The sequence below is a fragment of the Adiantum capillus-veneris genome, chromosome 14 (genome assembly GCF_014529385.1).
Source record: "Adiantum capillus-veneris isolate H3 chromosome 14, ASM1452938v2, whole genome shotgun sequence".
NCBI lineage: Eukaryota > Viridiplantae > Streptophyta > Polypodiopsida > Polypodiales > Pteridaceae > Adiantum > Adiantum capillus-veneris.
In genome coordinates, this window is record NC_140944.1 from 16478345 (window position 1) to 16502974 (window position 24630).

Consider the following 24630-nt stretch of genomic DNA (forward strand, 5'->3'; position numbering starts at 1 on the left):
AGGCACTGTACATTGGTGTTTTATCCCACGACTAGCCATAAATGCATTAAATTCATGAGACATATACTCCCCCCCTTGATCAGAACGGAGGGTGCCCATAGTACATTTCGAGACATTTTCAGCTATAGCCAGAAATTGTTTGAAGCACATAAAAACTTCGGACTTCGCTTTAAGCAGAAATACCCACACATGCCTGGAGTAATCATCAATGAAAGTCACGAAGTACAATTAATTGCCCAAGGACGAGTTTGCATGTGCCCACAAACATCACTATGCACAAGCTGCAACCTGCATGTGGCCCTAACTGAACCATCATTTGGAAACTTAGAACGTTGTATTTTACCCAGAATACAGCCTTCACAAACATGTTTGACAGGTGCTTCAAGAGGCGGCAAAGAAGCAACCATATCAGATTTTTGCAAACGCAGCAAACTGGCAAAATTTAGATGACCAAAACATGCATGCCAAAGTTTTGCATCTGAATTAGCCCTTGAATCTGCAACAGCATTTGCAAAATTTTGTCCACACTTGTCATACAAAGTGAGCTTATACAGCCCACGGCACAAAAGCCCAGATGCAACAATTTCATCACCAAAACTGAGATCATGAACTGTACATCTGTTATCCACAAATTTGACTACAAGTCCAAGTCTAGCAAGTGCGGATACAGACAAGAGATTCTTCTTGATCCCAGGTACATAAAGTGCATCAACAAGTGTGAAGGAGCTGCCATTAGTAGCAGTGAGCACAATCTTTCCAACTCCTTGAACTGGATAAGAGGCGTTGTTGGCACAAGTGATTGAATTCCCATGAGGGACAGACTCGAGAGAGGTAAACAATTCACGATGTGAGGTAATGTGCTTTGTAGCATGTAATGTAATTGGCCTATTTAACTTGAGAGTAGTGGAAATTAATGAGAGTACTTTTGAGAAATAACTTTGTGAGCATAACGGGTGAACATATTTGAAGATGGCAACATAATCATAGCAATTAGTTAACTTGGCATGATCAATACTTTTGCAAGAGAGAGAATTTAGAGAACATGACAACAGTTGAGGACCGGATTTATGTGGAGCCGGTCCCCCCTCCAATAGGCATTTGTATTATGATTTTTCCCATTAAGAGAGACTTGTTACAATACAGTCTTTGTGTTCCTTGTGACCTAGGTGATGCAATGAAGATGGAAAGCTTCATGCATCACAAACATAACATAAACTTGAAGAAAGCTTTAACTATCCCAAGCCTGAGTCCCAAGACCTCAAACACCTTCGAAGGTGGAGAGAGCTAGCAGGGAATGAGGGTAGGGAAGAGGAAGAAGAAACATTTCGTAGGAGAAAGAATTAGTTCCTCACTTATCATACTCTTGTTGCTAGCATACATAATAGCATAGTAATGAAGAAGAAGGAGATGGCAAGCTTAAGCATTGAAGCATGGCTCTTGGTTGGATTTGCACTCCATAGCCAAGAGTGTTGGTGTAGGCTCTCAACCTCTACTTGCTTGGAGAGGGAGCTCTTGCACTTTGCATAGCACACACTGAGAGTGCTTGTGAGTGTGTGTGGGTGAGTATACCCCTCAAGAAAGCCCCCTCCTTGCTAGGTCGACCCCCCCTTCTAGCTCATAATTGAAGCTCATTGGCTCTTGCCAAGCCTAGCCAATCACAAGCTTGGGCCATTTCTAGCATTAGGTGTAGGCTTGGGACAAGTGTCCCCCTTTCCCCTTTGAGAGAGAGGACTTGATAAATGCAAAAACAATTAGATAATTCAAGTAATTTATCATTGGACCCCTTTGAAGCTTAGCCAATAGGCTTCAAGCAACACATGAAGGTAACATGGGTAGGGACTTGACATGTGTCCTTGCTGCTTCTTCAAGTTGGGGCTTCCCTTGTGTGTGTGAGTGTGTGTTCTCTATCTAATCCCTAGAAAAAGGGCTCACCCCCCCCACTTGTAGGGATGCTTTTGACTTTAGGTGTTCAAGCACCTTACTCACCAAGCATGACAAAGCACTTGAACTAGGGGGTATTCCCACAAGCATCTCAGGCAAGCATGTCAAGGCACCTCAAGCACCTTAATCAAGCGGAAAGTCAAGCACCTCAAGCATGGAGTAAGTCAAGCACCTCAAGCACCTTAATCAAGAACCTCAAGTAGGACAAGCACCTCAAGCATGACAAGCACCTCAAGCAGGACAAGCACCTCGAGCTTGGGCCAGGTTCCCACGTCAAGCTCAGCCCTAGCTTACCTAAGGTCAAAGGAATTTTACACACATTATTGGAGGTCTTTAATGAAGCTAACCCTAAGGTCTTATGCTCCATTGGTTAGCCTTGCTCTTTGATAGACCATCTCCCATTTGGGCCCCTTTACCATTGGCCCCGTGTTGAGATAGATCTATAAGCACATATCTATATCTTAACACTTGTTCCCGTTTATTCTCCCGCATTAAGTGATCCATTTAATATGAGAAAATCATTTGGGTTGGTTAGATATTAGATTTTATGACATTACCTCTCTCTTGAAATCATAGTCGTCCTCGACTATGAGGTAGAAGAGATAAAGCCTTAGTCATTAGTCAATTGTACTTAGCGGGTAGAGGATCCCTTTTTTACCCTACGACATCTTTCCAAGATGGATGACTAATCCATTTGGTGCTTGGGAGACATAGCTACCGCAAGCATGTCTGCTCTTTAGTCCATTTCATTCTCCCAAGGTAGAGTGACAAATTCTACTTGGTGTTTGAGAGACGTCGTCATCACAAACATGATTCTAAGCATGCATACTAGTTAAATTTGTGCACAAGTAAAAAGAGGACTAGTCTTATAAGACAAAAACATGAGTCATTTAAAAGAAATTTGTACATTTGCTTACTCTAATGTAGCATTGTAAACATTGACAAAGTTCATACTATCCTTTAGCTATACTCCTTGCATCCATCTAGCATCTTCAAAAGGATAATTTTTGAACTTAATAAGATACCGTCGGATAATCTTACCATGTCATAGTACCTTGTCTTTATGCTGAAGGATAGCTTCGGGTTGTAGCACCTCTTCTTGGTCTTCAACTTTGGGAGAGTCTTCAATAATTGGTTCAGATGGTGGCTCTCCTTTGTAGGGCTTAAGTAGGCTTACATGAAAGGCATTATGTATAATCTAATGGTTGGGCAACTTGAGTTGATAAGCCGTCTCATTGATGGGCTTCAAGATTTGGAAAGGACCATAGTATCTTTTTGCTAGTTTAGCATAATACTTTTGATGGCCCGTAGGATTTTTGCCCGTTGTTTGCCTTAATCAAGCCTTAGGAAACTTGAGTAAGACCCAATCATTTTCTTTGAACATCAAGGCTCTTCTATGCTTATCAGCAACAGCTTTTTGCCTTTGTTGAGAGATGGATATAGCCTCCCTAATCTTTTGAAAAGATTCTTGTAGGTCACGGCTATACTCATCGGCGGCGAAGATCTTTCCATGTACTTTGAGCAGCAAGGGACTTTTAGGTCTTCCCTCAATGATCTGAAAAGATGCTTTTCCCATAGAAGTATGTACAGTATTATTGTAAGCATACTCTACAAGAGGTAAGTACTTTTCCCATTGTGAGCGTTGATCTACTTCGGTAACATACGTCTTGAGTAGATCGAGTATCGTAAGATTGGCTATCTCAGTTTGGCCGTCCATTTGTGGGTGATAGGCCGAAGAGAGATTCAATTTTGTTCCTAGATTTTCAAAGAGACCTTTCCAAAAATCACTGGTCATTCTAGGATCTCTATCTGACACGATGGATGTGGGTAATCCATGGTGCTTGAAAATGAAGAGAGTTGCCATTTGATGTGCCTTAATAGTCTTTTTGACAGGAATAAAATGTGCTTGCTTGCTAAACCTATCGACTATTGTCCATATTCTTGTATTCCCATGGATAGACTTGGGTAATCCAAAGATGAAATCCATGGATATACTCTCCCATGGTGAATTTGGAATAGGCAATGGTGGAGTAATCCAGGTTGCTTCCCTCTATCATACTTGGTCTTTTGGCATACTACACATTTTGATACATACTCTTGTATGTCCACTTTCATGGTAGGCCAATAGAAGTACATCTCTACTCCTCGGAGAGTAGGTTGAATACCTCTATGCCCCGCATATGGAGGAGCATGGTATTCATACATAACTTTCTCACGAAGGGAATGGGTAACACATAGCCTATTGCCGTGGAGAAGATAACCATCCTGCAAGGTGAATGGTTCCTCTTTCTTCCCCAAAGCAAGGGCTGACATTATGTCTCTAAAGTTTGGGTCAGTAGCATACTCATCTATCATAGAGGATAGATCATTGTGAGTAGCTATAGACACCGCATTAACTTTTGGTCGTTGTGAAAGTGCATCGGCTACTTTATTGTGCTTACCAGCTATGTGAGCAATATGGAAATTAAATTGCGAAAGAAAATTTGCCCACCTCATTTGTTTGTCGGAAAGCTTGGTTTGCGTCATGAAATACTTGAGACTTTGGTGGTCGATTCGTAAGATAAATGGAGTCCCCAATAGGTAGTGCTTCCATGTGTCTAGGGCATGTAGAACAACTAAAAGCTCTTTCTCATAAATGCCCAAGACTCGTTCATCAATATTGAGCCTTCGGCTCTCATATGCTATGGCATGCCCTTCTTGAAGCAAAACTGCTCCAAGGCAATCACCACAAGCATCACATTGGACCTCAAATGGCTTTGAGAGATCCGGAAGCACGAGGACTGGTTGGGAAGTAAGCTTCTCTTTGAGATTTTCAAAAGCATTTTGCTCCTTAGCAGTCCATACAAACTTAATGTTCTTCTTAGTTAAGTCGTGTAGTGGTCCTGCTACTTGAGAGAATTTTGCTATGAAGTGTCTATAGTATGCACACATACCAACAAAGCTTCTTAGCTCATGTAGATTTCTTGGGTTAGGCCATGCTTTTATTACCTCTAACTTTGATGGATCCATTTGGATACCATTTTTAGAGATGATATGACCTAGGTATTGAATCTCTTGAAGGAAGAATTCGCTTTTCTTTTGGTTGAGATAAAGCTTGTTCTCCCTCAATGCTTGAAAAATCACTTGGAGATGTTTCTTATGTTCCTCCAAAGACTTGGAGTAGATGATGATATCATCAAAGAACACTCCAGTGAATTTGCGATATGGTCTAAAAATTTTCTCCATCAAACGATTGAACGTAGCTGGTGCATTAGTCAAGCCAAAAGGCATGACTAGATATTCATAAAGACCAAACGTTGTGCGAAACGCGGTCTTTGAGATATCTTCATCCACTATCCTGATTTGATGATAGCCACTCTTAAGGTCAATCCTACTGAAGTAGGTAGAGCCTTGTAGCTTATCAAACAGATCTTCTACCTGAGGTACAGGAAATCTGTTTTTGATAGTGATATGGTTTAGTGCTCGATAGTCTACACACATATGGTATGTACCATCTTTCTTTTGCACTAAAAGGACTGGGGAACAAAAGGGAGAGGAACTAGGCCTCACCATCCCTTTGTCTACTAGCTCTTGTACTTGCCTCATGATCTCCTCTTGTTGAGCTTGTGAGACTCGATAAGGAGGCTTGTTAGGTGGTGAGCTTCCAGGAAGAAGCTCAATACGATGGTCATCATCCCCTCGTTTTGGAGGTAAGTCCATAGGGATATCATTGATGAACACATCTTGGAATCGTTTTAGAAAATTAGACAAGTCCAACTCTTCTTGATTCCCATTATTTACATTTGATGAAACATTAGTATCTTTTAGAGACTCTTTGACAAAAATCATGTACGCAGAAACTGAGCTCTTCATTGACTTATCAAAATCAAGAGGATTTACAAGTGGAATAATGCGACCACGCTCACTAGCAGATATCTATATACATGTTCTTTCCCGTGTAGGTGAAGTAGATTTTTCTTTCAGGGAACTTCATGTTGGCAGCCATGCGATCAAACCATGGTGTCCCTAGGATAACATCCTCATGTTGGAGAGGAGAGATGAAGAAGTCTTCTTTGTCGACATAGCTTTGGACATGAAGCCTCAACTTCCCAATCAAGGGAGTAACGAAGGTTTGTTGGTCCTTGAAAGCTGCATCAGCCACTACTATATCTCCCATCTCAAAAGCTTGAAAGCCCAACTTGGTGGCCAACTCCATTGATATGAAGTTGAGAGTAGAGCCAGGGCCAAACAAGATGAAGGCATCATGCTCTCTTACCTTTCCCCAAGCATAGGAGAGTGATGATCCCTTGCAATGAGCATCCTCTTTTGGAGCTTCGATCGTGGAAGCCCTAGGAGTCTCATTGCGAGTATTCTTCTTGGGGCAAGAATGATAGCCATGTCCTTGTTCCCCACACTTGAAACACTTATGGTCCTTGTGAAAAGCTTCAAGCTCTTCATGAGAGAGTTTGTTTTTACCTTTGTAAACTCCCTTCTCCTTGGACCGATTGTTGTTGTTAATGTTGTTGTTGGAAGTGACTTGGGAATTATTTTGAGCATTGGTTTTCCCCTTTGCATCATTTTTGTCTTTGTTTTCCATGGGCTTGACATTACGTCTAGCCCCTTGATGGAAATTGATGCGTGAAGCAACCATGGTGTGATGGATTACTTCGGTAATAGTAGCAGGCCGTTGAGAGTTGATGTATTCGGCCATCTCTTCAGGTAATCCCACACAGAATTGTTGCCTTTGCTCGGCAAAATCTATCTTTTGAAAGACAGTAGCCTTGAGATGTAAATCCCAACACTTGTCTACATATTTGTGGATAGACTCATGGGAGAGGAGCTTCAAGCTGCGCCATTCGGTAAGCACTTTGTCCTTTGCATCGCTTGCAAGGAATTGCTTCATGATGGAAACTTGTAGAGTTTTCCATGTCTTTGGGGCTTCACCATTTCCACGAAGGCTAGCCCACCATTGACGAGCTGATTTTTGGAAGTGCATAGCTAAATGGCGTAGCTTGGAGGACTCTGTGAAGCCCTCATCTCCAAAGGCCACATCAAATTGCTGGATGAAGGCCAACGCTTTGTCGGTAGCACCGAAGGTGCCATCATAGGTGAGAAAAGAGATACTCTTTCATCCCTCCTTGAACTTCTTTAGCTTTTGTGACCTTCGCCATGCAAGAAATGATTTGTGATGTCCTCCCCTCTTGTATTCTCTACGAGAATAGCCATAACTTTCGTCAGAAGAGGAGGAAGGTGAAGAAGAAGGAGAAGAGGGTGACCTCTTCCTAGCCCTTTTATTCCTTTGTTTCCTCTCTTGCCTTTTAGAGTGATGAGGAGAAGGACTATGTGTTGATCTTTTCCTCTTGGGAGGAGTAGGCGATCGTCTAGACCGCCGTCTTCGTGGAGCCACATCTTCAGAGGAACTTAGACTTTCATTGCTTTCTTGCTCTTTGGATTCCTCCTCTTGGATGGGAGAGAGTCTTCTTTTGGGGGTCTCTTCAAGAGGCCTCCTAAGCTCTCTCTCCTCTTGGAGAGGAAGGGAAATTCCATAAGCACGAAGTTGTTGAGTAACTTCGGCTTGCAAAGCAGGGTTGCCCATAGCTTGCTGCAACCTAGTGACGAGATAATTCACAAACATGGGAGCATCATCATTAGCACCTTCATGTGCAAAATCAAAGCTATCAATGTTCATTCTACTCTCTTGATTATTGTCAGCCATGTTAACAAAATTTATGTATGTACTTAGTGTATGCTTTGGAAATTCAAAACCTTAGTTGCCACTCCTCTTAGCCTTTGAAAATCGGCTCTTAAGTATCTACACCCATGGCTCAAAGTGGTTAATTATAGAGAGTAGAGGAGTAGGTCTAACATAGTAGAGTTGCCAAGGGTTAGCTCCTTTCGGACTTCTTATGGCTCAATAATGGTAAAGCTGTAGGCAAGTCTAGAAAGACTCCATTATTAAGTCCAAAGCTCCCGAGGTGTGCACCATCCCCCACATAGTGGGCTCAACAAAACCGATAATAGATCCCAGTTCCACTTACCCTATTATAATTAACAACATCAACCATTTATAGGCTACTTAAGGACCTCTCTTCTTAAGCAAGAAAAGAGAAACCAAATGCTCTGATACCAATGTAATGTAATTGGCCTATTTAACTTGAGAGTAGCGGAAATTAATGAGAGTACTTTTGAGAAATAACTTTGTGAGCATAACGGGTGAACATATTTGAAGATGACAACATAATCATAGCAATTAGTTAACTTGGCATGATCAATACTTTTGCAAGAGAGAGAATTTAGAGAACATAACAACAGTTGAGGACCGGATTTATGTGGAGCCGGTCCCCCCTCCAATAGGCATTTGTATTATGATTTCTCCCATTAAGAGAGACTTGTTACAATACAGTCTTTGTGTTCCTTGTGACCTAGGTGATGCAATGAAGATGGAAAGCTTCATGCATCACAAACATAACATAAACTTGAAGAAAGCTTTAACTATCCCAAGCCTGAGTCCCAAGACCTCAAACACCTTCGAAGGTGGAGAGAGCTAGCAGGGAATGAGGGTAGGGAAGAGGAAGAAGAAACATTTCGTAGGAGAAAGAATTAGTTCCTCACTTATCATACTCTTGTTGCTAGCATACATAATAGCATAGTAATGAAGAAGAAGGAGATGGCAAGCTTAAGCATTGAAGCATGGCTCTTGGTTGGATTTGCACTCCATAGCCAAGAGTGTTGGTGTAGGCTCTCAACCTCTACTTGCTTGGAGAGGGAGCTCTTGCACGTTGCATAGCACACACTGAGAGTGCTTGTGAGTGTGTGTGGGTGAGTATACCCCTCAAGCAAGCCCCCTCCTTGCTAGGTCGACCCCCCCTTCTAGCTCATAATTGAAGCTCATTGGCTCTTGCCAAGCCTAGCCAATCACAAGCTTGGGCCATTTCTAACATTAGGTGTAGGCTTGGGACAAGTGTTCCCCTTTCCCCTTTGAGAGAGAGGACTTGATAAATGCAAAAACAATTAGATAATTCAAGTAATTTATCATTGGACCCATTTGAAGCTTAGCCAATAGGCTTCAAGCAACACATGAAGGTAACATGGGTAGGGACTTGACATGTGTCCTTGCTGCCTCTTCAAGTTGGGGCTTCCCTTGTGTGTGTGAGTGTGTGTTCTCTATCTAATCCCTAGGAAAAGGGCTCGCCCCCTCTCTTGTAGGGATGCTTTTGACTTTAGGTGTTCAAGCACCTTACTCACCAAGCATGACAAAGCACTTGAACTAGGGGGTATTCCCACAAGCATCTCAGGCAAGCATGTCAAGGCACCTCAAGCACCTTAATCAAGCGGCAAGTCAAGCACCTCAAGCATGGAGTAAGTCAAGCACCTCATGCACCTTAATCAAGCACCTCAAGTAGGACAAGCACCTCAAGCACGACAAGCACCTCGAGCTTGGGCCGGGTTCCCACCTCAAGCTCAGCCCTAGCTTACCTAAGGGCAAAGGACTTTTACACACATTATTGGAGGTCTTCAATGAAGCTAACCCTAAGGTCTTATGCTCCATTGGTTAGCCTTGCTCTTTGATAGACCATCTCCCATTTGGGACCCTTTACCATTGGCCCCGTGTTGAGATAGATCTATAAGTACATATCTATATCTTAACACTTGTTCCCGTTTATTCTCCCACATTAAGTGATCAATTTAATATGAGAAAATCATTTGGGTCGGTTAGATATTAGATTTTATGACATAGCACCACTGTCGAAATACCACACATGTGAATCTGTAGCAACTGACAAGCATGCATCATGGATAGCAGGATTGTAAGTGCACTCTGCGCTAAAAGCCCATTTTGCATCAACATCAACATTACAGTCTCCTTTCACAGAAGACTCAACAATGGCTGCTTTTGTAGTGGAACTAGCATTTGGAGTGGAACCACCCTCTTTCTTCTTAGCCTCTTTGGCCTTCAACTTAGAACACGACTTGATCAAGTGATCATTAGCTTTATAATAATGGCAATGCATCTTCTTTTTGCCCTTGTCATAAGTCTCCAAGTACTAGCAAAAGTCTGGTAAGAATCTGGTAAGGCATCAAGAACAGTCTGCGCAAGGAAACTGTCTGAAATGACTTCTCCTGCATAAATAAGTTGCTCATTGATATCCTTGACACTAGCAAGGAAAGTGTCCATATCATCTTCCTCATGCATAATCTTCGACTCCAACTCTTTACGTAGCAAAGCAGTTTTAGCCTCATTGCGACTTGCATAAAGACTAGCCAAAATATCCCAAGCTTGTTTTGCAGATTTTGCTGAACGGATGTGAGGAAGAATGGTGCGCTTCACAGACAACACAATTAATGAATGAGCCTGTGCATCCTTAACATCCCAACGAGCTTGTTCTGCCGTAGGCAAAACAACTCTAACAGCAGCAATCCTTGCAGCAAGACCTGCAACATCCTCATCATCGCCTACATCTTCAGAACCAGGACATACATCAATGCCTTGCACAATGTTCCAGACGCCCTTTGACACAAGAACATGTTGCATCATATAAGTCCACATAGGGTAGTCGTCCCCATCCAACCTGTCCTCAGCAGGCAAACATTTTGAACACATCTGTGTTGTTGTTGTCAGCCATGGTAAATGCTGCACCTGATGTGAAAACTGCCTGAAAATAGCAGAAACGGAGCGGGAACAATACGTGCTATATAGCACAAACCATAGAAGACTATAAGGCACCTGTTATGCAAAAAACGGCACTGACAGAAATTCTGCACAAAATGACAAAATAGCCTGTGCAGTACTGCCTGTAGTGGAAACGGAGGCCGAAATGAGCCCAAATCAAAAATCTGAGCAGACCAAACTCTACGAGCCATCCCAAAGTATTTGTCGACCTGTGAACGCTTGCCAAAGCTCACTGAAATCGGAGAAAGTGAGCAGGCGTGTGTTGGAGCAGCTGGCGACTAAGCCTAGGAGGACGCAACCTGCTCTGATACCAATTGTTGGAATTAGGGTTGCAGAGAAACGCACACAGCTTGGAGAAGACGAAGGAAGCTCAAGGCACACAATAGAGAGTGTGTTACTTAGTGTGGAATGGAAAGATGGATAGCCCTAGAGTGATGGGCGTATATACAATGCACGGGGGAAAAAACCTCCTAAAGAGGGAAAAAATGCCCCGACGGTCCTAGTGTGTTCACACACATCACTACCACGTGTATATGGTAACACTCTCATCCACCTCCATTGGCTTCAACCATGACCTTCTGTGACCCTCTTCATGTGAATGGTCTAGTTTGCTCGTGATGAAGGAAATAGAGATTTCCCATGCAAGAATGCAGCTTCCAACCTAATCGCACACAGAGAGAGAGAGAGAGAGAGAGAGAGAGAGAGAGAGAGAGAGAGAGAGAGAGAGAGAGAGAGAGAGAGAGAGATTCTATCCTAGCATCCCCTAACAATCAATCTCATCATGAATTCTCTTACGCATGTCAGTATCCTGCACCTCGCTGCGGCCTGAGAGAGAGAGAGAGAGATTCCAGTTCAACATGCGGACTGAGAGTTCTCTCTTTTCCATTGAAATAGAGAGAGAGAACCTGAAAAGATTCTCGTCTCTTTTCTTTTACAAAATGTGTACGTCCTACTGGCTTCAAAAAAATTAAAAGGTGCTCCTAATGCAAAGATTCCACTAAAAAAAAAACCATGCGTTAATCTATAGCACGCAACAACAGGCAATGAAGAAGCACATAAATTTGCAACAATATTACCTAAAGAAAGATGAATATAGCATTGAGAGAGAGAGAGAGAGAGAGAGAGAGAGAGAGAGAAGGAGAGAGATGCTAAAGAGAACTTAGAAGAAAACGCTAAAGGAAAAATGAAAGGACAAAGAAACACCTATTTATATAGACACAAAAGGTCTTTTGACTTTTCACTTTCATTCGTCTTTTGACTTTACACCTTCATATGTCTTTTCATTTCCTAAACTCACCCTTCACTTATGCACTTAATATGTTTTGAAAGAATTTTTATTTTTAGGAGATTGAAGAGCTACGGCTCTACTTCTATTTTATTTATTTCTTGAGGAGATTCCTCTCAAGATTCCTTACGTCAAGCCTTTTCATGACCTCAATTGTTTTCTCTAAAATGGGAATGTCGGAGTCGAACTTGCGTAGGTTGAGGTAGTCACGCATGGAAACTTCTGTAACCAACCCACCACTACAATGATCGTGCTGCAGAGGGTAACCCCAATATTGAAAAAAAAGGCGCTCCCTGCACGTCTCTCTCTCTCTCTCTCTTCGCGCATTGCAACTGGCGGTGTCCTCAGCACTTCTCTCTCTCTCTCTCTCTCTCTCTCTCTCTCTCTCTCTCTCTTCACGTGTTGACTCTGCGTCGTTGCGGCCCTTTTGATGCTGGCCATGTTGCATGGGACGAAGAAGCATGTCTTGTGAACCCAAGGATCATGTGGACGGAGCTGCCAGCAGCAAGTAACCTCCTAGAGATGGCGAGCACAAGAGAGGATTGTACCAAAAGTTGTTGCAAGGAAACTATCATGGCTTGTAGTGTTTTGTCTAAACTACCATTATACCCCGCCTAGTTTCTGGCAGGCAGCTAGCGATAAATGTCACAGTAGTAGGCAAGCATTGCCATAATAGGTAGTTGGCGACCGAATGTCAATGTTCTTCCACAAGCACAACCTCTCCAGTCTTCCTCTCAGTCATTGAGACTCAGATCTTCCTCAATCACCGAGACTTAGACCTAGACTTGAAACAGTATGAAAAAGGTTGCAGGCCTCGTAAATAGCCATGCTAATTAGTTTTACCTATAATAGCAGCAAATTTTATTTTCTTTATTTCTTAAAAGAATCCGTGTAGATTCTTCTCTTCTTTTCATTTACAAACGCCTACTCAATCTACTAAGTTTTAACGCTGCAGTGCATTTCGATTCTTATGCTCGCATTGTCAAGCTATTTGCCTGTTGCGATTCCGTTCGTCTTCACGAAACGAAGCTTACATTCAGCCAGCGACATCGCCAACCTCTTGCGATGCTGCATCAAGGCTAAAGATCTCTCTCAAGGAAAACTTGCCCATGACTTCATCGTCAGAAACTCGCTTGAACACGACGCTTCTCTACGGAGCCTCTTGCTCCACTTGTACGGCCACTGCGCAGCGCTACAGGATGCTTCTGTGCTCTTTGGAACATCAGGTCTTTCTCGCGAATCTGCTTGTTGGAATTCAGTTGTCCGTGCGAACGCCAGACATGGATCTTTTGCAGAAGCTATGCATTTCTTTGGGCGTATGTGCCAGAAAGGGTTCTTACTCGACAAGCTTACTCTTATTAGCATTCTCTCTTCTACCATTAGTCATGGAGCTTTGGATGAAGGGAAACTGCTACACTCCTATGTTGCAGAAGGGGCTTTCTACACTGACGTCTTTGTGGGCACTACGCTCATCAACCTGCATGGAAAATGGGGAAGTCTATCAGACGCACGATTTGTTTTCAACAATCTACAGAATCGAGATACCATTGCTTGGAATACAATGATAGCTGCCTATGCACAATGTGAGGAACAAAGGCTTTGTGCTTTAGTTACTTTCAAGCAAATGCTGCAAGAAGGGATTGTGATAGACAGTGCTACTTTTGTCAATTTGCTTTCAGCATTTTCCACTAAAGGGGACCTGCTCGAAGGCAAGCAACTCCATGTTTTAGCGAACGAGACGAGTTTGGATGAAGAGCTTGTTGTTGCCACTGCTATTTTGACGATGTATGGCAAATGTAGCGACCCCGAAGATACGAGAAGGATGTTTGACAGGATCCACAAGCATGATGCAGTTTCATGGAACACCATGATAGGAGCATATGCTGCTGATGGGCAAAGAAGCAAAGCCCTACAACTCTTTGAGCAAATGCAAAAGGAAGGGGTGAAACCAGATAAGGTTAGTTTTCTCAGCATTCTAGAAGCGTTTTCTGGTGAGGAAGCCCTTACAAAAGGTAAGAATATGCACGAGTCTATTGCTCAAAGTGGGTATGAGCTTGATGTTGTTGTTGGGACGGCTTTGATCAACATGTATGGGAGGTGTGGAAGCCCAGAGGATGCCTGGATGATGTTCGATAAGATGCCACAAAGAAACGCCTACACATGGAACAGTATGATCGCAGCTTTTGCTCAGAATGCTCGAGGTCTTCGTGCTATCCAACTTTTCAAGCAAATGCAGGAGAAAGGGTTTAAGCCAGACAGATTTACATTACTAAGTATGCTCAATTCCTGTGCCGCAGAGTCGGAGATTGAAGAAATTCTTGCTTCTATCTCAAATTCTGGAGATAATTTGGATGATGTTTCAGGGAGTGCTTTGATGTACTTGTTCAGCAAGTGTGGTAGCTTAGCTATGGCTCAGGATGTATTTAACAGGGTACCCCAGCCAAGCCTAGTATTAATTAATGCTATGATTGCCGCACTTGCACGAAATGGGCAGGGCAGGAGGGCCCTTCAATTATATAAACAAATGCAATTACAGGGGTTTTTGCCTGACAAAGATAGCTATGTTTATGTGCTTGATGCTTTTGAGGATGAGGGTACCCTCTCTGGGGGCAAGCAGATACATGCTTGCATCAAATTAGCTAATCTAGAAACAAATAATATTGTAGGAACAGCCCTTGTAAATATGTACAATAGGTGTACCAGCTTGAAGGATGCATTGACTTTGTTTGAGAACACAAGTGTACAGGATGTAATCTCCTGGACTTCTCTGATCACAGCATGTTGCCAGCTTGAACGATTTAGTGAGGCTTTGGAGTTATTTGAACGCATGCACAAGGGCAGGTTTCAGCCAGATAGGGTCACTTTTGTCTGCATCCTTTCTGCTTGCACAAGCCCAGCGACCTTGACTCAGGGAAAGTGTATTCATACACTTATTGTGCAAAGTGGACAAGACTCAAATGTTGTTGTGGCAAATGCTCTTCTTAATATGTATTGTAGGTGTGGCTGTGTGGAGGATTCTTTGGCAATCTTTAGGAGAATACAGTTTTGCGACTCTGTTACTTATGCAAGCGTTCTTTCTGCATGTGCCAACTGGTCATTGCTACCTGAGGGGAAAGAGATTCATGCCTCTATCATGGGCACTGAGATTGAAAACGATATTATTGTTGGCAATTCTTTGATTACCCTTTATGGTAAGTGTGGCAGCTTGAAGGAGGCGCAGCTAATTTTTGACAGAATGCTGCATCGAGACACTGTGACATGGACTGTTATGGTTGCAGCATATGCTCAACAGGGAAAAGGAAGTATTGTCCTACAGCTCTTAAACAAAATGCTACGTGAAGCAGTCCAACCAAATGAGATCACATTTGTCAACATTCTCTGTGCATGCTGTCACGATGGCTTAGTTTATGAGGCTTGCCATTACTTTTATTCCATGAAGTGTTTGTATGGTGTCCTACCTCTTGTACATCATTATGACTGTCTGGTTGACCTGTTTGCAAGAGCTGGTAGGCTGGAAGAGGCTGAGAACCTTATTAGAGGGATGCCATTTCCTGCGACTGCTGTGTCATGGACAACCTTACTAAGTGCTTGCAAATGTATAGCAGATGTTGAGCGTGGGGAATGGGCAGCGGAGCAGGCCTTTCACCTTGATCCGGAAAACTATACTCCGTATTTAATACTTCGGAACATCTATGGTGCAGCTGGAAACACCAATGATTCCTCGACAGTTGTGGAGCAAATAGTAGAGAACATATGACATCCATTCAAATCATTTTCACCAGCCTGATGACACTGAAATAGAAGCCTGATGGAAGATTCAGGAATATGGCAAACCAAAGAGCACATTGACGCTATGATTACTAGAAAAGCATCATGCAAGAACTATTCTTTTTGGTGCAAAGATGATTCCTAGTGGACAAAACATAATTTCTTCACACACCGGCCCCTGGATAATGTCATCACAAGAGTCCATTGTAGAACCCATTTGTAATCTCCTTGGTTAGCTCAAGTTGGTGGATGATCGGTTTTGTGTTTTTCCTGGATTCATCTAGGTACATGTATGCACGTTGCCGCTGACCATTGACCCTCTCACTAGTTCTCACATAGCTGTGCCTTCCTAAGCGACTGGCAAAGCAAGAGGATTGGGATTAATATTGATAACACGGATTTCAACAAGACCTTGTTGTAAGGCCTGCGAAGGAGATTGGATGATCAGAGGCAGCTGCTGCACCAGTCATCAATGCTTTTTGCTAACATGTCCTTTCCCGGAAGGGCTCATGGGACTGCTGTGGATGTTATACAAAAGCTTTGTGGCAGCTTGCCTGGACATGGGGCCTAGATTATGCAGAACACCAATCTCTGTAGCTCTCAGACTTGGCAGAGGGACCAGAACTATCCGGCACAGTTGGGGGTTGGGGGCCAATAGAAGCCGTCAATTGAGGTGGGTTTCCCCCTCAGGATTTTGGCAGCTGATGGATTCTCAATACCTCTGCTGGCTTACAGAAAAAATCTGCAGGGCGTGCCTACCACGGCATGCCATCTCAGCGCTTGACAGGAATTCACCCGCACCTTGCAGCCACACCCATCTAACCCCCCGTCAGCACCATTTTATTGCCTGCAACTGGTGCAACCAGGAATGACACCTCAGCAGTCGCTGCAGGGTGCACTGTCTGGCCCACCTTCCTTGAGCTGTGATGGTCAGGAAAGGACACTAGGTGTTCTTTCCCCATAAAATAGGAGTTCCCGGCTTGGCTTTCGTCAGCATTGCCATGAGGGGTCACATGACAGTCCCTGCATGCTCTGTTGCAGGTGACACAGTTGCTGCCCCCCAATCCCTGACCTTGACGGATTAGGAATTGGTCCCTTGCTGACCATTCCCCAGGAATCCATGCTGCCGCCTGGCTCCTGGTCGCCATGTAGTCACTTGGATTATAGGGAAGGGTCAGCAAGGGACTATAGTCCATTGAGGGCATCTGGATGGGCAATGTAACAGGAGGGCTGGTCTTGCTGAGCAATATTTTTCACTCTGAAGCTTGTAGGGAGATAGTGCTGCTGATGCTTTGGAGGACAAAAAGTAGGAGCCATCATGACAGTTGTGCTGGCACATCGATCTTGCTTGGCTGTTTATGGGGCTGCTGAAGGTGCTTATGGTCTGTCAAAAGGATAAATGAGAGAAGTTTGTGAAACAGGCAGGTGCGAGTTTTTCCTCGATCAGCAAGCAGCAGTACTTTTAGAACAGTGTTTGCACGTAAATTGCCTCCCCTTCTGCAATTATTTGGAAACTTATTGTCTATTAGTTTTGATGCACCTGCATACCTATTCATTACAGAAAAGCTATGTTCTAAGCTGAATGAACAAGTCTTCTCTCGTCTTTCAAGGCATACACCAGGCTTGATTTTGATGGGCACCTTTGCCCAAAAAATCTTTGAGATTTTACATTTTTTGGACTAATCTATGTATTTTTTGCAGGGTAGCTCATGTTTCTACCCGCAAACAAGAAGCAAGATACCCAAAAACGGGTAAAATGCCCGTTAAAAATCAACCCTGATTGACACGAGCACTTTTATTCTATGATCATGAGTCAGGTTTTCCACCCATCTGTGGATATTGTCATTTAACCCAGTATATTCCAATGCACTTTGTTAAGAACATTTTGGCTCATATTTCTTCCATGTAGATTCTGGAATGGCTCTCATACTACCATGAAATGCGAACTTTGAGGGACTTGTTACAAGTTTGTGAATTTTTCTTTTGCAAGTCTATACACTGATGTGCCATAAGAGTTCATGCAGGCAAAACTGAAAGTGCATGTGAGTCTTGCCCATTCAACAACTACTAAATTTCCAATCAGTGGAGCATCTCATACATGAGTAACTTGAAGAATCTTTCCATTGTGTGTCACTCTATCTCAACCAAAAATAGCAATAGGAGTAACTTTCAATGTTGCTCTATCTCAACCAAAAATAGCTAGAGGAGAAAAAGCAAATAGTGGGCGTTCCGTAAATAAATATAGCTACCGCATTGAAGGGTGCGAGAGATTTATTTGTCCATTGCAATAAAGGAAGGTAGTATGAACAAATTGAGAAATTCGAATTCGAACATGCAAGGGCCACTCATCACAATGGCATCTAGCCACGTTTGTTAGAACTCTATCCATTATCCAACTGCTCAGACTTGTTATAGGTACATTCACACCAACAGGATATCCCGAGGGTCTAAACACATGGCCTTTAAGCAACCTCTTCCCATTCCTAAACAACCCATCAAAATCCTAAGCACATACATCTATCAATGTGGATTTAGCCAATTAATTAATCTACAAACTTGCTGCAAGTGCAAAGGTAAATAAGAAGGATAGGCACCTTGTGCTGTTGACATTGTTAGCCTTTTAAAAAAGGATGGTGTCATCACCAATTCCTTGCCCAATGAGTTGTTTAGTGTCAACATGCAACCCTTGGAGCTTGTCTCCTACTACAAGTGAATCTAAATAAGTGAACAATGGGTGAGTGACCACAACAAAGAGTAGAGAGCTTAGAGGACATCCTCGCCTTATAGATTTGTTAATTGGAATAGGCTCATAGAGCTTGCCATTGACGAGAAGCTGAGACCATGCTCCTTGACCCAATAGATATATATATGCTGCAATACGCTCTCCAAATCCCATTTTGACCAGAATGCATTTCACAAAATCCCACAGCACTCAGTCAAAGGCTTTGGCAAAATCAATTTGAAATAATATCATATCTTGACCCGATCTCACAAAGAATGCCCAATTCCCAATTTAACTATAAGAATGTTATGAAATATGGATTTGCCACCAATAAATCCAAATTGGCTCTTATGTACATGTTGTTTGAGAAAAGGTGAGAGCCTGACTGCTAGAGCTTTAGCAAAGACCTTGTACGATATCCTCATCATTGTGAAGGGTCTCCATTCAGTCAGTTTCTTGGGAAAAAGTACTTTTGGAAGCAATTGGATGGCACCCTGTTTGAGACGTGGATCTAAACATCTCTCTCTCTCTCTCAAAATGTACTTCAGAAGCAATTGGATGACATCCTGTTTGAGACATGGATCTAAACATCTCTCTCTCTCTCTCTCTCTCTCTCCCCCCCCCCCCCCGCCCCCCCCACAACTCTCCTCCCTCCTTTTCCAGCTCATATTGTTGGTAGCATGGACTTTCAAGTGATGGAGCAAAACATGGAGGATTGCTAATATTCCTCCATCTCCGAGGAACAATCAGCTTCTACAAAACTAGAAAGTTTATAAAGGGATTGTCTTGCCTTGGTTCCAAGGCAACCAAAGTCAACCTGCAATGATTCGAATGCGATCACATCAATTCAAACATTCCTAAAGAAGCATGTATCTTAGTCGAGAGGAAGTGAATGTAGTTAGCAGATATGAAGCACATGCCAAGCATGAGTATCGAAAATTTTCCTTCAAAAAATGGAGGTTGAGGGTAACACAACTCAAGAAGAAGACACAAAAATGGAGCCAATTCTTGAAGAAAATAGGAAAGAGAGGAAGAGAACTATTGAGGAAATTTATTCACTGTGGGAAGGATGTTAAATTGGACATAATAAAAAGGATTATGAATGATGAACACATTTTGCCATTGACAGAGAAATTACTCCCTCTCTCTATGTTTCGTATTTGTGCACTCAAAAGTTCCTTACAAGATCTAAAGACTTCGAGATCTTTAGATGAAAAGTTCTTGAGGTGTAGCACATTCAATATGGTTGTGCATGGGCTGATGTAGATCACAAAGGCTCTTAGCAGCGATCTTACTCTAAATCAAGTGGCCAAGATTCTCAATGTTCATCCAAGAATTATGTATTCAACATTTAGTAGAGTTGATAGTGATCCTACATCAAACAAGCACTTTCATGTTGGAGTTATGTAAAAGAAAGTCTACTTATGGTGGCTTATCTAATGAAGTAAGAGAGAACGCTTTCACGTTTTGGACGACTAAGCACATAGGTGTCTCTCCAAATAAGAAAGACATTTGTCTGAAAAGGACGATAAGAAGGGAGTATGAGAAGCATTCCATGTGCTTGCTTGATGAAACTAAGGTATATACATGTTTCACTATTCACTTGTCTAGATCTGTGTATTCAAAGCTCTTTGTGCTTCTCACCTCTTGATGTAGCTCATATCTATATGATTTCCTCACAGCTAGCAAGATAGATGGTGTGGAGTTAAATTGTTCAACCTAAGTTGAAATGTATAACTCTTGCCTACAATATACAACATACATCTACTACATGGTTCAAGAGAATTCATAGATTTAAACTGTATAGCCCGCTTTCGCTACACATCTTAGATTGCCAAGCTCTGCTACTTTGAGGCAATGCTAACCCTCTATACTATATAGCTCATCCTTTAGAGATCAAATCTAGCATATAGCTCATAGCTAGCTGTATGGCATGTGTGTGTGTGTGTGTGTGTGTGTGTGTGTGTGTGTGTGTGTCTATATATATATATATATGCTGCCAATCTTTGCTATGAGGCAATATTGCTCAACATCTATGCTCTATAGCTCATCTATAGCACAATCCATAGCTAGCTATATGGCTTATAGCTAGAGTATATCTAACATTTGTGGTGCTTGATTTAGCTACATATTTCATAGTGATGTTAAAAATCTGTACAATAAGAGTCCTAGAGTAGATATGCACCAGCCTTGAGTTGTATGGCTAACAACAATAAGGTATATAGCTAATAGATTTTGTCATAGCGATGTGAACTCTCAACAATGAATATCCTCACAACTATACACTAGCCTTGACCTGTATAGATCACAATCTTATGGCACATAGCTCACAACAGATTATAGTAAGGCACATAGATCATAGCTCAAAACAATCAGGTATTTAGGTTATAGCTACCTACCATGTTAGCTATATAATTCATATAACTACAATATAGAATAGGTAGGTTGACATGTTGGATTGCACAAAGTTAGCTAGGTTGCATAAATTGGGCTATATAGCTACTATTAACATTAAATAGAATAAGCACACATTTTCCACTATATGCCACTCTTCAAGATTTGTATGGTTTTACCGAGTATTATTTGAAATTCAACGACCAATACCCCATATGCAAGTTGAGAAAAGGTCCTTTGGGAATTGGAAGCTGTGGTTTGTGCAAAAGTTGAAGGATCAACATACTTGTTGTTGTGTATACCACATACAACTAATATATTGAAGGCTACTCTTAATTGTATGTGCTCATCTGATTTTGGCTTTCACGGAAGAACATGTTGTGATTGGAAGATATGAAAATTTGAGGTCTGTTCATTAAGATGTGTTGCACAATAGAAGGCTTTCTTTAAGATTACAAAACTATGGGAATCATGTGTATGTAAAAAATCTGAGGAGAATTTGTTTTACAAAGTGCTTGATAGGCGACTGTGGTGAGTGTGCTCTGAACAAGCTTCCAATTTTTTCTCATGGGCATACGAAGAAGACAAAGTCATGGGCATACAAAGAAGACAAAGATTGTTTTGGTGTAGCTCTTTGAGAAAATCCAAGGGGCCCCAACAACCATGGGCAAAGCTAGCAAAAGGTTTTATCCTTGAACAAGCGCATTTCTATGCGTTTATAGAGAAGATATGCGATTTCATCAAACACTTCATCAAGAACAATCAAACATGATCTCTCGAGAGGCACAAACAATTTTCATGCTTAAATGACTAAGGTGCTTGAAATGTTCAATTCAAGCATGATATCTTAAGAAGCATAAAAGACACATGTCAAGATCCTCCCTATTTGGCCCTCATGCTTGAATCCTATTGGATAGGCTTTAAAGGGCTCCGATGAGAATTTAGATGCATAAAATAAATAATTAAGTTCTTTATCTCAAAGAGGAAAAACAGGACACATGTCCAAATGATATAATTAAATAATGAGAGAGAGAGAGAGAGAGAGAGAGAGAGAGAGAGAGAGAGAGAGAGAGAGAGAGGTGGACCAAGGATGAGAGGGGGTATACTCCCCCCCCCCCCCAAAACACACACACACACACACACACACACACACACACTCACACACTCATTGTGTGAAGTTCAAAGTGCAAGAGCTCCATCTCCTTCTCCAAGCTTGTTGAGAAGTTAAGAGCCTACACCAACACTCTTGGCTATGGAATGCAAATCCAACCTAGAGCCATGCTTCAATGCTTAAGCTTACTTACAAATGGAAGGCTAAACAATACAAAGTTTTCTTGAAGGGGTTCCATTTGGATACCATTGTATCAGTAGTAGATTTTTCTAAGAACTACTCGTTCAAAGAGAATAATTAGATACAATCCATACATTATAGTACATATAAATGCACAATTTTGGTTCATATCACATATTGATGTAGCAAGGATAATGAAAGTATTGAGAAGGTCATGCATAATTTTCTATATTCTAATCATAGAATGCATGGTACTTTCTTTGTTCAACAATGTTTTCTTCTTTGTGACAAGTGGCTTAAAGAATAGGGACTTATCTTCAAAAGTCATTGAGTGTGGTCAAATGGTGCAACATCTTACTTTAAAGCTCCAAGGCCATTCTACTTTGTTGGAATGTATCTCCAACTAGCAAGTGTGGAGATGACTTGGGAAGGGTGATCATGATGGCGCTAGTGCCGTAGTGAAAAGCAAATCAACAAATAGTTGAAGATTGATGGTGCCATCCTTAGGCAAGCTGTAGATGTGGCCAAGTTCTTGAGTAGAACATTTTCAATTGGGCGAGCCTCTCTTTGTGCTGCCAGTATGTGATGTCCCAGTCGAACAATGTACTGAAAGAAAGGGACATCTGGGTGGTCTGCAGAAGAGAAGGGGTCCCTTCAGAGCCACTCTCTAGGATCCCACTGTACTCGTGCCAGTGGAAAACACTCCCAAGCCCACAATTACAGTGTCCAGTCGCAAGAGCAGCTGGGTCAGGATCGATGACACAAGTCCTCCCATAGATGCCCACCACTCGGATCCTCTGAGAACAGCACTCTGCCACCTGTGGGGCCTCTAATACAACTCGTTGTAAGTGTCCCTCACCCTGTAGCTCAAAAAACAAGGAGGGAACAGTCTCTGAGCAAGCCCGAACAGAGATGAGAACCTCTAGTCGTGTGAAGGCTCCCATCCATCTGGGCGCTGCTGACTCGAGAGGCGTGAGCCACTCAGCTGGTACTGCCTCTGAGATGTCCTGGCACATGCTCTGCACCCCGCACCCCTCTCATGCCCTATAGCTGAAAGCCCTGTAGCTCCTCTGACAAGCCTGAAAACTGTAACGAGTCACCTAAAGAGCATGCTGGACCGGCTGCCATGGAACCCCAGGAAACATGAGGCCGACTACCAACTAAGTGACCTCTCTGAGTGCTAACCACGGGTTTCCAAACAAGGGGCTGTCGTAGGCGCTCCTCCGTGCAAGTAGGCTGACGTTGCTCCAGGCCTCGCCGCAAGTGCTCCCAAGATTGTAGCAAACCCACAGCGAAGCGATCCTCCAGTCTCCTGCTCAAACCAACTCTACGCATCTCTGTGAAGATCTAGCTGGTTGAAGGTTGCCAGGGGCCTCTTGCCTGAGGAACCCTAGCACGAAGCTGCTATAGCAAGAACTCCTTCCAGGGCTCCTCACCTGGAAGAAGACTTCGGATGATGGACTTCCCAAGAAGGGCTCTACTCTGCTATGCTGGGTCTATGATCCAAGCCCTCTCTGGGAACAAGAAAGAATGATGACTTGCCAAGCCACTTTGGCCTGGGCTGTCAGAGTGTCTCGCCCTGACCAAAGAAAATTCCTGATCAGCTACTCTACCTGGATGATACAAGAACTCAAGAAGATCCAACAAGAAGTGATGTACCACGTTGTAGCCAACAACACCTGGTTGGCCACTACAACTCTGCCAACCAAAGAAAGTCGTGCGGAGCTCCAATGTAACAACTTCCTCCTGATAGGCAGGATGAGGGGAGTAATCTGCTGCTCGGGAGACAAGTCAAAACCAACATGACAGCCCAAGTACCGAACTGCAGTCCCTGGGGGAATCCACCTGAAACCTTGACCAGGCATCCGGTCGGGCACAGGAGCACTACCAACAACCGAGAAAGCCACTATCTTTCTCCAATTGATCAATGCGCCAGATGTAGAACAGAAGGTCTCAAGAGCCTGCTCACACCTGTGAAGGTTGGCCTCTTGGCCATCCAAGTACAAGGCTGAGTCATCAACAAACTCAACGTCCAGTAGCTCATCCCCCCGAATAGGGAGTGCTAAGCCCCGTAAACCAACCTACTGCGACACCAAAAACCTGTTCATTGCCTCAGCATAGAACAGAAAGAGGAAGGGGGCAAGAGGGCATGCCTGTCTGACCGAATGTGTGAGCATGAAACGATCACCTCTACCTCCTGACAAAAGTACCTGATTGTGTGCCCATCTATACAAAGCTGACACCCCTCTGATCCAAGCATCTGAGAAGCCCATCATGGGTAGAGTGCCCTCTAGAAATTCCCAGTAAACTCTGTCGTAGGCCTTCTCAAAATTGAGAAGAAGAATCACCAGATCCTCACCATGGAGCCGCGCAAGGGCAGAAGCCTCCCAAAAAGTAAAGATGTTGTCAAGGATATTGCTCTCCTTGACAAAACTTGTTTGAGTCCCATGTATAAGGCTCTTCAGAAGTGGCTGGATCCTCAAACTCAGAGCCTTGGCAAGAATTTTGTAGGCTGAGTTGAGGATGGTGATGGGACACCACTGTCAAATCTCATCCAAGGAGCCACCCTCCTTGGGAAT

General features: G+C 42.9%; 1 protein-coding gene across 1 annotated transcript; it reads left to right on the forward strand.

Annotated features, from left to right (window-relative positions):
• Nucleotides 1–12809: 12809 nt before the first annotated feature.
• On the forward strand, nt 12810–17418 carry LOC147441964 (pentatricopeptide repeat-containing protein At5g27110-like). Its single transcript, XM_086528351.1, has 2 exons — nt 12810–13459; nt 13556–17418. Exons 1-2 carry the CDS (start codon nt 12847–12849, stop codon nt 15631–15633), a joined length of 2691 nt encoding a protein of 896 aa, XP_086384477.1. The 5' UTR covers nt 12810–12846; the 3' UTR covers nt 15634–17418.
• Nucleotides 17419–24630: the final 7212 nt, after the last annotated feature.